At 40.5% G+C, this 18,929-nt stretch overlaps 1 protein-coding gene and 1 pseudogene across 1 annotated transcript; both read left to right on the plus strand.

Annotated features, from left to right (window-relative positions):
• Nucleotides 1-305: 305 nt before the first annotated feature.
• LOC133918770 (chloroplast processing peptidase-like) lies at nucleotides 306-6,438 on the plus strand (annotated as a pseudogene).
• Nucleotides 6,439-8,282: 1,844 nt separating this feature from the next.
• Nucleotides 8,283-9,667, plus strand: LOC133917455 (expansin-A13-like). Its single transcript, XM_062361354.1, has 3 exons — nucleotides 8,283-8,633; nucleotides 8,702-9,023; nucleotides 9,146-9,667. Exons 1-3 carry the CDS (start codon nucleotides 8,498-8,500, stop codon nucleotides 9,456-9,458), a joined length of 771 nt encoding a protein of 256 aa, XP_062217338.1. The 5' UTR covers nucleotides 8,283-8,497; the 3' UTR covers nucleotides 9,459-9,667.
• The last annotated feature ends 9,262 nt before the right edge of the window (nucleotides 9,668-18,929 follow it).

Consider the following 18,929-nt stretch of genomic DNA (forward strand, 5'->3'; position numbering starts at 1 on the left):
ACGAAAGTAAATATACATTATAGTCTGGTTCGAGTCCAGCTTTTCTTTGCTGCCTAGTTTGGTAGATGTATGTTTTGCATTCGTTTTTATAATTAGATTTATTTATTACTGTTATAAAATTATTTTTATATAAGTAATTAATGATAATATTTAACTCTTATATTTATTTATATAGCTTCAGATTCAATCAATAAATATAAACTCAGCTTAACATATCCGAGCAAATATAATTAATTAAATATTTTTTAAAACAAATATAACACCACTTAACCTACTTCTCTCTCCCAAAATCTATGTCATCGCACCCTTTTGTTATCCCTCCCTCCCATCCCCAACCCAAATCAGCGGCCGACGCGGACGCCGGCGAGCCACGCGGCCGGAGGACCACCGCCTCGTCCTCCCCACCGGACTCTGCAGCCATGTCCTCCATCCACTTCCTCCCCGCCACCTCCCAGATTCCTGCCACCGCCAGCCTCCTCAAACCCTCCCCAAAAGCACCCCTCCCGAGCCACGCCTTGTCCGCACCTACGGGCACGGCGGAGGGTCCGCTCCCCCGCGGTGCCGGCCGACTTGCCGCTGGTGGGCCCCGATGGCGGGGGCGGGGGCGGGGGCGGCGGCAGCGGTGGGGAGGACGAGGAGGAGAGGGAGAAAGTGGAGAAGAAGAACGGGCTGCTACCGGAGTGGATGAACGTGACGACGGAGGACGCCAAGACAGTACTGGCCGCGGTGGCCATATAGCTCGCCTTCCGCTCCTTCGTCGCCGAGCCGCGGTTCATCCCCTCGCTCTCCATTCCGTGTTCATCGTGCGCCGAGAAGGTGCATTTCCTCTTTCTTCATTCCGTGTTCATCGTGCGCTGAGTTCTGGTTGCAGGCTTGCAGCTTGGAACTCAAGTTGCTCAAAATTCAAATGCCTAAATATGTCGCATAAATTTGTGCTTTTTGACACATGTATGCTGTTATTCATCAGTAATGCGAATTTAATGAAAGTGGAATCAATGATTTGTTGGCAGTATTTTCTTTCTGATTATATGTTAGTTTGAATCCGATTTACTGCCTGTTTGCTTATGGGTTCTTTTTGGTTTGGGAGTTGATAGCCTAAAAGGTAAGACCTAAGTTTTCCATTTCACTTTCTGTATGATCTGGGCTCAATTTATTTACTTAAGGATTGATAACCTGGGTTGTCCACTTTTTAGAAGCACTTGGTGTGTATCGACTGTTGTATTCTGAAATATGATGGTCTAATTTGTTATAGTTTGTCATTGACAAGAGCGCATTCAGCACGCAGGGAGAAAATGCTTTCTCCATGCTGGGCAAGAGATCTGTTGAATGGAATAACAACCAGAAACTATGTGATCCTAAATGCTATGTTCATCCTGACTTCATAAGCTCACTTGAGGTTCATCTTATTGCAGACTCAAAGCTTATGTTGTATATTCTTGAAAAAGGAAAAAAGGCAAAATGTGTTATGCTGCTCTTGGCGAACATGTAGTGGTTGAAATGACGAGAGGTTTCTGTAATTAATATTCATCAAATTCACTTCCATATGAATTAGTAGAACAAGAATATCTTGCATACCAGATTAGTGGTGCATAACTGCATATTATATTGCTTCTTCAATTTGGATCTCAGTAAAACTGCATGTACTGAATACATACATATCATCGCCATGTATCAGTGTAAATTAAATCTCATGTGAGCAGTTTAAAGTTCAGATATGAGCCATTTAGTTTGGGATACAATTCATGAATTCAGTTCAAAGACTTGGGCCATATTATAGTGCTTCCACTTCAATTGTGTTAAGTTTTATACATGTATCAGTGTAAACTAAATCTCATGTGACGGTGATCATTAACAGGATGGTGTGGTTCTGTCAAGCAGTACCTAAAAGCACTGTAAACATAATATTGCTTGGCTTTATCTACCTTTTTTTTTCATGTTTGTAGACTAATCCACTTTAGTCTTTAGTATTTTGTAAGTTGCATAATGCGTCGAGTTGATTTAAATTTGCATGGTGCACTATGTGCCACTATTACAATTCACCTGGATACCTTCATTTTTTTGTTCTTATTAATTATTTGTTTATATTTTTTGGAGATCATATTTGATGTTTACTAAGTAAGAAAAGTTGTCGTTCACTTCATTGCATAAATTGACCATGTGAATATTTCTCAGGTTACCTACTACTTTAGACAGCCATGTGTAAATGACATAGTAATTTTCAAAAGCCCGCCAGTGCTACAGGCACTTACAAGTTACCCACATGTGCAGTGTTTCTTGATGGTATGTGTTGTTTGTTGATTCGAAATCTTTAGAATGTTCCCTTTCAGGAGGTTGGGTATACTGATAATGTCGTTTTCATCAAAAAGAGTAGTTGCCAGGGAGGGAGATGTTGAGGTTTGTTTCAAAATCTGAAACAGTTCTTCTGTGTGCAGCTATTGTAATACTGAAGGTTGAAAAAAAAAAAAGAAAAAAAGAAAAGAGAGAGAGGTTGACCAAAATTTTGACTTTTTAATCCGTCGCTCGGATGGCCGATCGGAGACCGTGATTGCGTTCATCTCGTCGAGACGAACCCATTTTGCTATTCATACATCCGTTCCGGGCACTTTGAGACCCGTAGCGAGCCCAATGAGTTTAGACCGTTCGTTATTTAAAAAAAAAATAAAAAAAAGGATAAGTGTTGGATGGATCGGTCCTCAATCCGATCCATCCAGACACTTCGAGCAGTGAGCCGTGCGTCTCTCTCTCTCTCGTTTGTCTCTCTCTCTCTCTCGCGAACTCTCTCTCCCTCTCCTGCCGACGCCGCGCCGGCCGCCGCAGCCCAGCCGCCGGCCGCCGCGCCCCTGCAGCCGCCGCTGCGTCGCCGCGCGCCTGCCGTCGCCGCTGCTGCTGCTATCGCCGGCGCTGCCGCTGCGCCGCCGTCCACGCGCCCCGCGCCGTGCGTTGCCGTGCCGCGCCGTCGGTCGCTGCGCGCTGCCGGCCGCCGGCGCTGGCTGCTCCTCTCTCTCTCTGTGTGTCCGCCGAAGCAGCACCCAGCCGGCCAAGCCACCCAGCGACACAGAGCAGAGAGAAGCCAGGAAGAAAGGAAGAAAGAGAAAGGAAAGAAAAGAAGGAAGAAAAGAAAAGGGAAAAAAAAAGAAGAAGAAAAGAAAAAAAAAAGAGGAAAAAAAAAAAGAAAAAGAGGGAAAAAAGTTGGAAATTTTGGAATTTCGTCGAATTTGTCGTCAAACTTTTGAAGGCGAATTTTCGGTAATTTTCTGGCCGTTTGTGGTTGGATTAAATCAACTCAGTTATTCGTGTCGTATCATTTCATGTAATCAATAGATCGATTCATTTTGATAATCGTGGTTGACTCGAAGATACGACATCCGAGTTGCAGCATTCAGTTATTCGAAGTGAAATCTAAGTAATGAGGATTTTAGTTCAACCCTGAATTGGAAATATTGCATCATTTCATGTAATACAGTTCTCTGTTCAGTGTCCGAAAGATCGGCGTAGACGTGACGTTTTCCGACGTAGGGTTGACGCTTCATATTTTATGTGTTTTAAATATGTTTTAGTGCTAATAGCATACCTGTACAGGTGGTACCTCTTCTGGGCGGCCGTGATTTTGCTTTGGATTCGTCATTTTTGGTAAAAGGCAAGTAACTTGGGGGTGTGGTTCTATGCTATGTTTATATTCATGTCTTACTTCCTTTGCAAACAGAGATTTGAAATATATGGTTTTATTTTCAAATCCATTTAATTTATGGATGTTGTTGCTTTTGATTATTTAAAACAATGCTTTCCTTATTAATCTGGATTGTACCTTTGTCTTCATGAAATCAGTTTGTTTTCATGAATCAGTTGTGGTTTTCATCTTGAGCTATTCAAAAAGAAATACAGAATTGACGTCAATTCACATGCATACATATGCATTTATGCACTTCATATGGTGATAAAGGCCGATCACTGCCATCGCGCGTGATTCGTACCGGTACATGGAGTTGCATGAGATGTTGGCATCGTCCAACTCTCAAATGGAGTTGCATCATGGCATTCATACATCTCTCTTTATGTTTTTGTTGGAGAATACAGAATTCTGGGGATTTGAATGCCATTTTGGGTGGAAGAACGGGTTAGAATTTGTCGTTATTTCCTCGACAAATATTCTGAAAGTGATAACCTCTTTAAAACCATGAGTTTTTGGCTTGTTGATGTGAGAAGGATGTGTATTTCCAAATACTTTCAAAATAAAGTGAGATGTGTTTATATACATAGCTGTTACTTGCTGAGCTTGTCTCACCCCCTGTTAAATCTTTTACAGGTATGTTTAGTTGCTGACGTGCATTGGGGTTGGATCTGGGTAGTTGCACGCACGCCCTCACCACAAAGTCGATAGTCACCCGGTGATTGAGTTGAGCTTTGTTGATGGGTTGACGATTGATTTGGTATATGTTGTGGTGAGACGCTGGTAGCGTCGTGAAGGTTATTTATATGTTGGTTATATCTGTTATGACTGCCTGAGATTGGTTTCTGGTGGTCAGTTATACCGCTCTTCAGAGGAAATGCTGCTAAAATTTTCTATTTTCAGATATTTAGGCTCAGTTGGAGGTAGGGTGTTACAGCTATATCCCTTGAGTTAAGACTGAATTATTTTCTTTATGTCCATGAATTCATCTTCTGTAGCGCTATTCTCTTTAAGCCAAACAAGCAAATATTTCCCGCTTACAGGTTAGGATGTGGCTAAATATTCCGAGCGTTATTTGTTTTTCTGGTTTATCTATTGCTTTTATTGTTTCATTGGTAGTATTCTTTACTGTATGTGAATTTCAGTACATTTCTCAAATGTTCTGTTTGGATAGATGAGATTTGGATCTGAAACCTGAACTAAATTCACCTCTAGAGCAATACCACTCCCAAACAACCCCCAACCCCAAAATTATAAATTTTCTATGTACCATTGAAAAACTAGAATTCTTAAATACACATATGAAACAACTTTGCAATCTTATTAACCTTCACACTTCCCCTGCGCTTATGTTCAAATTCAACAACTTGATGTGTTGCAGGTTCATGAAGGAAAACTAGTTGTGAACGGTGAGGCTAGAAATGAAGAATTCATTCTTGAGCCACCTTCTTATTACATGAACCCGGTGGTAAGATATTTCCGAGCCTCTCATGAACAACATGTGAACTCCCTGCATAAATAACATTGTGTACGCTTTTTCTGTGTGGTTTATGTATGTAATATGAACTACACACATTCTGCAACACTTCCTATGGCAAAAAAAAGAAAAAAAAGAAAAAGAAAAAAAAAAACTCGACTAATTCAATTGTATGACTAATTATGTTTTGTTGCACTACGGACACCAAGCAGTGGCTGTATATCTGTTGTTGTTTGTTACATGAATTTATAGGTTATGACTTATTAGACCCACTTTTAACACTTATTCTGCATTAAATAAAAAGAAGAAAATTCTTGCCTTTTGCTTTCTAAAATTCGATATAGGTTGAGAGATAATAAGATATATTTTCTCTTCAGCAGCATTTCCATATAAGACTTATTAGAATAAAACAAGCAGGTTATATTAAAAAAAATATTTTTTCGATTATTTATGAACAAAGCAAAAAAGGTTTTATCAAACCCACCATAAAATTGGAAAGAAACATAGTAGATCTGACCCCTTGAATGATGCCTCTATCCTCTATTCTGATATATAAATTTGATGTGGTTAATTGTCAAGATATATAAAGTAAGTAGACATGGATATTTGTCATGTTTTTTAATCTACTTAGTCATGCTGATGCTATCTTTCCTTGCAGCAAGTACCTGAAAACTCAATTTTTGTAATGGGAGATAATCGAAATAACAATTATGATTCACATGTGTGGTAATATGTCAATATAATTCAAATTTCTGTTGATTTTTCTCATGTTGTCACTTATTTCATTTCAGAGTTTAACTGATGTGACTAGCACAATTGCACAATCTTTCCAGGCATCATCTTCCATCAAAATACATATTGGGGAGATCTATCTTTCAGTGTTGGTCTCTTGGTCGAATAGGGAGTACTGCCAAAGGTTGCTTTGTCCCTGAAACGAAATCAGTCTCCCTCATTGATGTCAAATTGACGAAGTAGATGTTCATCCTTTAGTTATTGTGGTTTGTGGTTTGTAGTTTGGAGCTTCACATGAGCTAATTTAGAGTATTCCTCTTTTTGTAGAATCCTATATAGGAATACTTGTTGGCAGCTTTATTAGAAATCATAAAGGGGAATACATTTCGTTGTCCTTGAAATTGGATGGAATGGTAAAAAGCACAGAAACCATTTTGCCTCAAGGTTTTGCTTGCTGTATATTAGGGAAAATTGATATTTATCTTCCGTCAATTGGAAGATTCTTGACCTAACGAGGGCATGAAACTGGAAAGGAAATGATTCAATTGTTGAAATCGAGATTTCAAAGCATTATGTAACCCTTGCACATCATAACCATGCACGCTCATTCTTGGAAAAAAAAACCCATACTTTACAATGGGTTATCACAGTTGTTAAATTTTATTATAGATATGTTTTATTTCTGTCTGTTTATAAGTGTTAGTATTTTTGCGTTTGTTATAGATGGGTATCATAATATAGATGTCTGATTAATAACTGTATAGGTAATATAATTAGACAACTATTACTTTTACAAGTATTACAGATGGATTTACTGTAGGTTAAACAGCGCAGAGAAATTACTTGGATTATATCCTCCGGTGAGAAACAAATGATGCTACGCGAAAAGTGTAGTCGAACATTTTGTACATTGTTACCGGTATCTTTACAAATATTCAGGTTAGACACAAGCATCCGTAATCCCCTGTAAGGAACAAGAACCTCCGTAATCCCCATCAGCAAGCTCCACCCATCCACGTGCCTTGCCTTCCCAAATCCGAACGCGGTGACGTACGTCTGTACTCAGGCAGAGAGAGCTTAACAAACTCCCGCATCTTCCACTGGTTTGCTTGCGATGGTGCCCAACCTCAAAATCCATTTCCGTCCAGATTCCCTCCCGAAACGGCGACGACCCAGTTATGGCATCGCTATGCACATCAAAATGGCCACGATAAGGCACCCGGTCCTTCCCTTTTGCATGCGCTTGGGCACGCCTCATCCCTATCTCCTTCCACTACTACAAACCCTTTTGCACCGTCAGCTTTAAAACATTATTCACTGTCGGTTTTATAACCGGTAATGGATAAGAGACAATGATAGTCTCAAACTATCACTATCGACTCGAGGATCACTGTGAAAGGTGTTATCATTATTGGCTGAAGGTTTCAGCCGATAGTGATAGTCAACTATCACTGTTGGTTGAAGTTTTTAGTCGGCAGTGATAGCCGACTATCACTGCTGGTTGAAAGTTTCAGGGTTTAGAGCGCTGAGTCGATGTTTTTGGGTTAGAAAAATTGAAATTTCGAGGAACCTCACGCTCGGGCCGTTGCAAGTCATGCGATTTTTCGCGCACGTACAGTTCGTAACACTCGAACTCAGAATCTCTTAGCTCGCGTAATACGTACTTACAATCCAACTATAGAAGTCCTAATGATAGCATGAGCATATGCAATCCTTTTGACTACTTCTATATGAAACTTTAAATAATTATTTGGATATCTAAATGATTTCAAATGAAAAAGTTTTCAACTACAAAGTTGTAGATCTTATCGAGGACTACAATTTTGATATAAAATTTGTCATCATCTAATTTCGTATGAAAAATTATATATTTTTTTAAAATAAACTGTCATCCACTATCACTGCCGGCTCTAGCCACGAACTGGTAATGATACTATTACTATCGGCTCAAGTCATGAACTGGCAGTGATACTATCACTGCCAATTCGTGGTTAGAGCCAACAGTGATAGTCAAAATTTCACTACCGATTCATAATATAAACCAACGGTTATAATATCATTGTCGGTTCGTGCTAAAGCTGATAATGATAATCAAGTTTCATCTAGTTTTTTTAATAACTTTTTATGCCAATCCTTGATACAACTGATAGTAATATTCTATCAGATTTATAAAAAACTAACAGTGATAAACCGATATATAAAATTATTTTTATAGTGATGTACGTCCCTCCCTCTCTATGCAACACAGCACCTGGGCTGGACGCCTCTGCACCTCTAGCAGCAGTGGCGAACCAAGCAAAATATTGGTGGATACGTGTGCGCATGTCAGCGCGTGCGTGTCTCCTTCTGATCCTGCTCCTGCTCCAGCGCTACCCCTACTACACCCGCACGTCATGCGAGTGCATGTGCGATGCTTGGCTTGAGATGGCCGGCTGGACCTTGCTGTGCCCAGTCGCCACACGCCAATCTTTTCTGCAAGTCGTACTGCACGTAAGCTTACGTTTGTGTGTATATATGCCATGCGTATCGGCTGCCTCGGCGTTCATATCCATCGACCACACAACCATTCCAACCATCTCCTGCAACTGCTAGCTAGAGAAAACTGAGTGATAAGCCAATACATGGCTGGAGCTTACGTCTGCGCGGCGGTGCTGCTCGCGCTCGGCTGCGCGCTGGCCGTCGCCGCGGCCGAGCAGACAGAGTGGCTGAGGGCGCACGCCACGTTCTACGGCGGCGCTGACGCCTCCGGCACCATGGGTAAGCGCTCGCGAACTCTCTCTCTCTCTCTCTCTATAAAAGATCGTGAAGTGAGTGCGTACGTGCAGGAGGGGCGTGCGGGTACGGGAACCTGTACGCGCAGGGGTACGGCACGCGCACGGCGGCGCTGAGCACGGCGCTCTTCAACAACGGCGCGTCGTGCGGGCAGTGCTACAAGCTCGTGTGCGACCGCAAGACGGACAGGACGTGGTGCAAGCCCGGCGTGTCGGTCACCATCACGGTCACCAACTTCTGCCCGCCCAACTGGGACCTCCCCAGCGACAACGGCGGGTGGTGCAACCCGCCGCGGCCGCACTTCGACATGGCGCAGCCGGCATGGGAGAAGATCGGCATCTACCGCGGCGGCATCATCCCTGTCATCTACAAAAGGTAACATTGCACGGTCTCGGAAATGTAACTTGCACGGTCTCGAGAATGTAAATTTCAACGACCGCATGCATGCATGTTGAGCACAAGATCTCACAGCAAAATATTGCTACGTTAACTTGCAGGGTTCCGTGCGTGAAGAGGGGCGGGGTGCGTTTCAGCATCAACGGGCATGACTACTTCGAGCTGGTGCTGGTGACCAACGTCGCGGGGCCCGGGTCGATCAAGGCCATGGACATCAAGGGCTCCAAGTCGGCGGGCTGGATGCCGATGGCGCACAACTGGGGCGCGAACTGGCACTCGCTCGCCTACCACAACGGCCAGGGCCTGTCCTTCAGGGTGACCATCACCGACGGCCAGACGATCGTCTTCGCCAACGTCGTGCCGCCCAACTGGAAGTTCGGCCAGACGTTTGCGAGCAACCTGCAGTTCAAGTGATCGAGCTAGCAAAGTCGTCATTCATTCCATGCGTACGTGAAGATGTTAGATGTTGGTCATGACATGGAAAAGGGCTGATTTACCATTTCTATAGGAGCTTGCCTGCTTAAAATTTTATAAGTAGTAATTGTGAGTTGCGCGCTTGTGTGTGTGTGATGTACATAAAGAGACCCGGTCCATTCATTTCATTATGGTATACCCCCAAATAATTTGAGTACTAAATTAGGTCTCCTTATAACTCTTGTCATTTAATTGTTCTTGCGTTAGTGGCTGAGTTAATCATCATAACCGATGCATGCTGCTGATCCAAACGATTTTGATAACCCAAAATTCGAAGCTTAGAAGTTCCATCGATACAGCATTTGAGAACTTAAGTTGCAAATTTCTTTCTGATACTAGCAAGTAGAATATATACGTATAATTGAGTTAATCTACCTAGCTTGCTTGAATAGTAATTGTTGACTCTGCTACGTACACTGCAAAGCAACATCCGTAGTTGAGGAGACTTCCGAAGGTTAGCTCTCACAGCTTTACGTATGTAGCTCAACTACACGCCCGGAAGCAACGCTTTGACCTCGCCGCTGCCGCGCTCTGGTTTCACGTTCAGACGCCGACAGAGCGCGGCAGGCCGGGGCGGCGGCGGCGGGTTGGGCCAGAAGGCTTGAAGTGCACGAGGCCTCCGGGGCGCGTGAGACAAGGCGTAGGAGAGAGAGAGTGACTAAGCCGATGGGTTGCACTGTTAGGTCTAAACCTGATAAACTGGGTAGAGAGTTTTTTTATTTTTATATTTTTTAACATAAAAATTTATTTAAATGTATCCCAGATGAAAAGATTTACGAAAATAGACGCCTACCGTCCTCTCACAGGGCGGTTAGGCCCTTACCGCCCTCTGAGAAGGCGATAAGCAGTCGATCCATAACTTACCGTCCTCTCAGTGGGTGGGTAGGGTTGTACCCTAAGAATAAACCCCTGCATGAACAGTACCCGCGGTGAACAGTATTCTGAATTTTAATTTATCCTTTATCTTATCTGTTCAAAATAGTGATGTTCTGTTGCTTAAAAAAAAAGGTGAAGTTTGCCCCCATTGCTTAGATGTCACTTGCAGTTTGAGATTGAACAACTCAAAGAAAATAGTGTACAAACGACATCGACGTTTCCTTCCCAAGAAGTACCCGTATCTAAACATGGACAAGAAGTTCGATGGCACAAGGGAGAAAACGTTACCTCCAGGCATTTCGGCAGGGAATATGTCCTCAATCAGGTTAAGAATATCAATGTTGCCCCTTACAAGCAAAAACAATCTTCCAAGGATGATGAACAAAAAGGGATGTGGAACAAGAAATCAATACTATTCGAGCTAGAGTATTAGAAAAAAATTAAATGTTCATCACTTTATCAGCAACATACATGTAAAGAAGAATATTTGCGAGAGTCTGATCGGTATATTGCTCCAAATGAAGGGAAAGAAAAAGATTATGAGAATGCATGAGCTGACCTTGAAGAAATGGGTTAAGGCTAGAGCTCCATGCATATGATACGGACAAAGGAAAACACCTAACAACAACAGCTATCACTCTCTCTAAGAAAGAGAAAAAAGAATTATGCAAATTCTTGCATAGTGTGAAAGTTTCCTCAAGTTACTCGTCCAACATCGCAAGACTTGTTTCGGTAAAAGAGCTGAAAATGAATTTCTCCATGATAAAGTCCCATGATTGGCATGTAATGACGATATCACTGTTTGCGGTAGCTATAAGGAATATCCTCCCAATTAAGGTTTACGAGGCTATCTTGAGCATGTACTTTTTCTTCAATGCAATTGAACAAAAGGTACTCGATTCAAACTCGCTGGAGGAGCTAGAAAAAGGACACTTTAAGACTCTATGTATTCTTGAGGTGTATTTCTCACCATCTTTTTTAATATCATGGTACATCTCATTGCTCATCTTGTGAAGGAGATACACTACTTTGGCCCCGTGTTCCTACATCACATGTTTCCATATGAGATATATGAGTATTCTCAAGTCATACGTAAGGGGAATCAATCATTTCTTGAGGGATGCATCGTGTGTGGTTACTCGATGGAGGATACATTGGAGTGGTTTGTTGATTATATTGATCCAAATAACCCAATTGGCGTGTCTAAGTCTCGCCACGAGGGGATGCTCGTAGGTATAGGGGTTCTGGGGAAGATGATAATAACTCATGATCCGATGGCATACAAACCGTCTAATTTCCTTATGTTGCAACAAATGAGCGAAGTGTGCTCATATGTCGATGAGCACAAGTAAATGCTACTTGAAGAGAATCCAAGGCAGACCGAAGCTTGGGTTATGAGGCAACATATACAAAGGTTCACGACTTGGTTTCGAGATCGAATCAGGCAATCGAGTACTCCTACAAGTGCTCTGATAAAAAAATAGCATCAGGCCCTATATACACAATTATGACATATCAATGGTACGATATAAATGGATACACATTTTACAATGTTGCCCAAGATGAGAAGAACATATACCAGAACAGAGGTATCCATATAGATGCTTATGACAATGACTTGCAAAGGGGTACATACTACGGTCAAATAGAGGAGATCTGGGAGGTAAACTACTTGAGATTCAAGGTAGCCCTGTTTCGTTGTTGTTGAGTACATGGGGTAAAGGGCGTCACTAATGACAAGTATGGATTCACTAGCATTGATCTCAAACATGTCGGATACAAGTCTGAACCCTTCGTACTCGCTAAAGTTATTCGCTAAGTCTTTTATGTGATTGACACAACAAAGAAGAAATATCATGTGATTCTTGCTGGAAAAATACGCATCGTCAGAGTTGCAAATGTCGTTGATGAGGAGTTCAATCAATTCGATGAAATCCTCCCTCTTGCTACTGCAATCGTGCCACACCTTTCGCCGACCGAGAAAACTCCATACCTGCGCTCCGACTATAACAAAGGGCTCCATGTCAAGAAAGCACGAAAACTGTGAATTTAAATTTAAATGTCAAATTTGAATTTTTATATATTAAATTTGTAATATTAATGAAAATTTGTATTTTAGGTTTCAAGTTATTTGAATTTTAGTTCAGCAAAATATTTTTCTCTTCATTGGATTGTCCGGCGCTCTTATTTTCCTCCTCAGCAGATCATAAGTAAAAGGTGACGGGTGATACATTTCACACGTCACTTATTATAAGTAAAAGGTGACAGATGATACTATTCATCCATCACTTATTATAAGTAGAAGATGACGACTGAAGATATTAGGTGACATGTGACATTCTTCACCTATCACCTATGACCATATATGTATATATAGGCTGAGTCCCCGCTTTCCTCCGTGTCATTTTGCCTAAGTCATTTCCCACTTGTCCGCAGCACCCGCTTGCGCTAGGGTTCGCCGCCACCCCACTCCACCATGCCTCTTCGTCACCCGGAGCCTCTCAGCCACCCTCAGAGCCCCGTTGCCCTCCAGCTCCCACTGCTCTCAGAGCCCTACCACCCTCCGCCCTCCACAGCATGCCTCCTCCATCAATCCCAAGTCTCCTTTGAGCACCAGGCTACCATCGACCCACTGCCCTCTCTTCCACACGTTGCCACACTCGGAGCACTGCCTCCCTCTAGTCCCCGCCACTCTCAGAGCCCCACTGCTCTTGCTGTCATCGTCAAGCCCACCGGCACCGCTGGCACTCTTCCTTGGTGACCTCCCTCCCCTTTGGCACCATGCCGCCCTCCACTTCATCGATGAGCCACCATCAAATTTGGTGCCAACAACCCTGCCACACTCCTCCCCGATGACCTCCCTCCCCTTTGCTAGTGTGAATCCAGTAAGAACTCGGCCGCCCTTCTACCCCACTTTCGTGTGACCTCTTTCTATGTTTTGGACAACAGTAGTTCATATACGGTTTTGCTTGATGATGAATAGATGTGCTGAGATTGGGCATGTTCTTTGAGTATACTAGCTTAGGCCTATGAATTCTCTACTTGTTTGGTTGAAATTGATAGCACCTGGGGGCTAATTGGTGTGATTCTCGGTTCTGTTCCTGTACACCAAGAAACACTTGATGGATTGGATCTCTAGTGTGTTGCCTGCTTTTTGATCCATGGATTAGTGCTGTTGTGAGTCTATAGTATGCTAGATACATTGCTAATCCAAATTGTAGTTACTGTCATCTTGCAATTTCCTGTTCATTTTTATCTTTGTCTCGCCAGTGACTTGCCTCTTCTATTCTGAGTTTGTATGCTTTGGCTTGGCACAACAGCACTGTCCTTGATGAGGCTTTAAATTTTGAGAACTCTGTCCAGGTTCTATTTACTAGTTGATAGCTTAGAAACATTGCCTAATCTCTGATGTATTTGATAGAACAATTAGGGAGCAAGACTATGATAGTCTTGAGGCTAATTGTTATACATTTTCTGAGAGCACATTTATACAAGAAATGTTCTTGCTGTTCAGTTCTTGACCTATACATGATGTCAGAAACTACTTATTATGCTTTGTTGTAAATCCTTTCTAAGGTCATGTGTAACGAGGACATTCTGTTATGCTTTTATATATTTTTATGTGGGATGACATCCATGCTCATATTATCGCTCTATGTACAACAATCCATGCTTTGTAAAATATAGTTTTATTACCATATATGCAAGAATGGAGGGATTCATATATTCTTTAATACACACTTGGTGCTTAAACAAAATATTTGCATAGATACCTCTCGCTTGTTAATTACTTAATCTATCTTTTTAATAAGGTGTACCAATTTAGGTTAGAAATATGATTCAATTTAGGATAACATGGATCAATATTGAAGCCCAAGCTTTGATTAGATTGGTTAATTTGGGAAGAAATATGATTATATACATCATGTCCTAAAAATTGATTCATCTCAATTAGGACAGAGATGTTGGTATTTTAATTGGCTACTCAATGTCACTGTAGGATCAAATATGCGCAAAGTACCCAATAAAGGGGGGGGGGGCGGGGGTTGAATGATTGCGGCAACCAAATTCAAAGATTAACTCACCCAAATCGAAACTCGATTTAAATTCGGTATTCCACTTGAAACAGATTGCACAAGCTCTAGTAAAAATGATGTAGAGAAAAATCTGCTGGTCGGATTGCTCTTAACTTTGGTCAGCAAAAACTAGATTTAAATACAAAACTAACCCAAGAACAATGGAGTAAATCGGATATGTGGATCAAAAGTTATTCTTGGTCGAAGAAGACTGTATCAACCAGTATCCAGTAGATCAAAATTTAGTTGAGTGAACAAAAAGTTACTCGAGATCAATCCAAATCCACTCGAATTTTTTTCAGATCAAACACTAGATATTCTAGCAAGGTTTTGGATGGATTAAACCAATATGAAACTTCATAGAAACATGAAATTAATTGAAAACCAAAACAGGTCATGCAAAATATAGAACAGAGAGAAAATTCTGAATTAGCAACTCATCAACTTAAGAAACTTGATTTTCATTACATAGATGAGTTTACAAGATGCCTCTCTAAATCATCCAACAAAGATTTCCACAAAATCTCAAAATAGGTCACTCTCGAGTTTCTCTAACTCTATGCTGCGTTGTGCTGCATTGTTCTGCGCAATCCTACCCAATACAATAGACCTCTCTATTTATAGGGTAGTCACATGCACAAACATGGCCAAATCGAACTACAACTCCCTATCGTATTCAATCTAGTCTCTATCCTTCTCTAATCACAAGAGCACAAACAACTTTCACTAATTAAGCTAATTAGCCAACAACTCTTACGTAATCATGCATACATGCATGTACGTAACCAACTCAGAGTCCATCTCCGACACTAACTCTTGTCTCAAGTCCAGCCACCACTCGACTCCCTCGTGCCTGCTTTGACTTAAACACAAATTAGTCTTCACATCCTCTCATGATCAAATCGCCTCCTGCATCCATCATGAAGGCGTGTCTCCATATGCATTGTTTTCTAAGCTCGAACGTCCCGCATGACATCCTCGATCACCACGACCTCAGTTCCTCCTGAACCTAGTCGCCGAACCTCAGTTCCTCCCTGAACTTAGTTTGTCGATCCGTCATCGACCACGTTCGCCTTCGAGCAACACCTGCACATGAATCAAATAACAATCGAGTACAAGCACAAGTCCTTCCTGACTTGACTCAAGATTAGTTCACGCAATACCACGCAAACTCCAAGCAAAACCAACACACTAACATAAGCATTCCCAATTAATGATAGAGTATCAAACCAACTATGCTATCCAAGCATATCTTAGCAACTCAAGAACATCAACCAAATGTCATTATGCTAAATCACTTTGCTCTGCCAATTTCATCAATCAAACCAATTTTTCATCACATGATCTCACAATCTCTCCTTTGATGAAAACATTAGCAACCCTCATGTGAACATTGGCAACCTTTTAACAGACATGCTTTATTTTAAAATCAAACGCAAAGTGAAATCAAAAGATCAACAAAAATCCTTTGAAGAAAAAAAATCTTCCTTTGAGAAAAACAAGAGTAAAAAAAAAAAAACTCCACCCCCCCTTGCAAATGAGCAACTTTCTCTCCCCTTTTCGCAATGATTTCATCAAAAATTCAAAAGAGACAATCAAGTCTTGTTATTTCAATCATTTCAATGAGCATAAAAAATCATCCACATATATAACAAATATTCGACCAAGCCACACTATCAAGAATATTTGCACCAACCCGTCTACATATGTCAAAATATAGTGTGAGCACAACTTATCAAGTATAATTAATGATTTATTTGTAAGGCATGGTCTCCCAATCTCAATCACTCAAATCCTCAATTTATATGCTATCAAAAACATGAATATCAAAAGTATATCATTGTTTTAATTAAAAAGACATATAACAAGATGCCAATTTTGATGTCAATAACTTCTCATATTCTTTTGCAAGAAATTATATGCACCATCAGCCTTAATCTATCCAACCATGCTAAGTCTATGTCAAAAAGATAATTAGAAGCTTAAAACAATGATTACGGTCTTACACGACTTCTTCCAAGTTCATATCAAAGTGCAATGATAAACAGTCTCGAAAAGAAAAAGTGCAACAGTGCATACTTCTTTGATCTTTTGTCTATCAACTATTATTCAACACCTTTTCATTTCTTTGATTCTTTCACATATAGCATTTTTTTTTATCAAAGATCAAAGTAATAAAAAAAAAGTTTAACCATGAAAATTTTTAATTCAAGTTGTTATTCGATTTAAAAAGTCATGACAAAACTATACAGTTACACACACACACAAACACACATATATATATATGAAAGTGCAAAAACTCCTATGTAGCATAAGCACTGGCTTGAAAAGTAACATATGCATCAGATATGATGCTCATCATATTTCATTGTTTTTTTATTTTTATAAACTTCAACAAGTTCCAAGAAATAAGAACTCCCCCTCAAAATAATCCCATAGGATAAATAACACTAAGTTCTCCCCGAAGAAAGTAAACCGAGAATAATCTAAAGGTTTTGTGAAAATGTCTACCAATTGGTGTTCAGTATTCACACGAACAAGTTCAATGTTTTCTTTTTCAACATTGTCTCTAAGAAAATGAAATATGATATCAATGTGTTTAGTCCGAGAATGTTGCACATGATTTTTAGCAATACTTATAGCACTAGTGTTATCACAAAAAGTGGAACTCTCTCTAAATTAACCCCATAATCTTTAAGTGTAGCAACTATCCAAAGAGTTTATGAATAACAGCTAGTAGCAACTACATATTAAGATTCAGCAGTAGCAACAAATGACTGTTTCCTAGATGACCATGAAACAAGAGAATTACCCATGAAATGACATGTACCAGATGTACTTTTTCTATCAATTCTACAACCTCTAAAATCAGCATCACAAAAAGCTCTAAAGCTAATAGATGAAGAAGCAGAAAGCCAAATGCCAAAATCTTGAGTTCCATGAAGATACCTTAGAATCCGTTTGACAGCTTATCAATGTGAAGCACGTGGGGAAGCTTGAAATCGTGCACATAAGCATACAACAAATTGTATATCTGGCCTTGAAGCAGTGAGATATAAAAGTGATCTAATCATACTTCTATATTCTTTTTGATCAACTGGCTCACCATCTTTATCAGGATCAAGTGTCGTTGTTGCTCCAATAGGTGTCATGATTGGTTTGCTATTTTCCATCTCAAAATGTCGTAGCTGGTCTTGTGTATACCTTCTTTGGTTGTTTGACTTAAAGTTCTAAAAAGTACGTTAGTTCACCCATCATACTCATCTCAAATCCTGCTCATCGTTTCTGAAAACTGGGACACCAAAGCATTAGAAGAACAACCAAAGATGATATCATCTGCATAAATCTGAACAAATAGTTGATCATTACCATGCTTGAGCACAAACAAAGTCTTGTCCACTTTTCCCTTTTCAAAACCATTTTCAAGCAAAAATATTTTAAGCCTATCATACCACGCTTTAGGGGCTAGTTTTAAATCATACAAAGCTTTAGACATCTTGTATATATAATCTTGATATTTAGGATTTTCAAAACCAGGTGGTTGCTTAACATATACTTCATTTATGTAGCCATTTAGAAAAGTACTTTTGATATCCATTTGATATAATCTAAAGCCTTTAGATGCAACAAAAGCTAAAAGAATTCTAATGGCTTCTAGTCTAGCAACCGGAGTAAAAGTTTCCTCAAAATCTATCCCTTCTACCTGTGTAAAACCTTGAGCTACAAGTCCAGCTTTGTTTCTAACAACAACACCAACCTCACTTTGTTTATTTTTGAAAACCCATTTAGTACCGATGACCCGGAGGAGATGCGACAAGCTTTCATACTTTGTTGTGTTCAAAATTTTTAAGTTCCTCATGCATGGCATTGATCTAAGATTCGTCAGTTAAAACATGTGAAACATCTTTGGGTTCAAAAGAAGCAACAAAAGCTGAATATGCATGAGAATTAGAATCAATAAACCCGGACCGTGTGACTCGCTCATGCAAATCCAATCATCCGATCAGGTGGATGACTCCGCTAAATGTGCAAAGGAGCAGTCACTTGATAATCAATCTCTTCTTCTCCTTCAATACGCACAGATGATGTAGTAGCTTGAGGATGTCCAATTGTAGTTGAAGTGATTGAAGGTGTAAAGGGATCTACAACTGATTGTATTATCAGAATTAAAATCTCATCCTCATCGACCTCATCATCATCCAAAAAATGCTCTCAAACTCCCGTTGAATATGTGTACATGTACCTGCATTACTTGATCTAGTTTCAGGACTAGTCTCATCAAAAGTAACCTCACAGATTTTAACAATTTTGTTAGTCTCCAAAACAAACACTCGACACTCGATAGCCATGAATATGAGTAGGATATCCAAGAAAAATACCATATGTTGATCTGGACTCAAATTTATCCAAATTTTCAGATTTCAGCACAAAGCACTTGTAGCCAAAAACTCGAAAGTGA

The sequence above is a fragment of the Phragmites australis genome, chromosome 5 (assembly GCF_958298935.1).
Source record: "Phragmites australis chromosome 5, lpPhrAust1.1, whole genome shotgun sequence".
NCBI lineage: Eukaryota > Viridiplantae > Streptophyta > Magnoliopsida > Poales > Poaceae > Phragmites > Phragmites australis.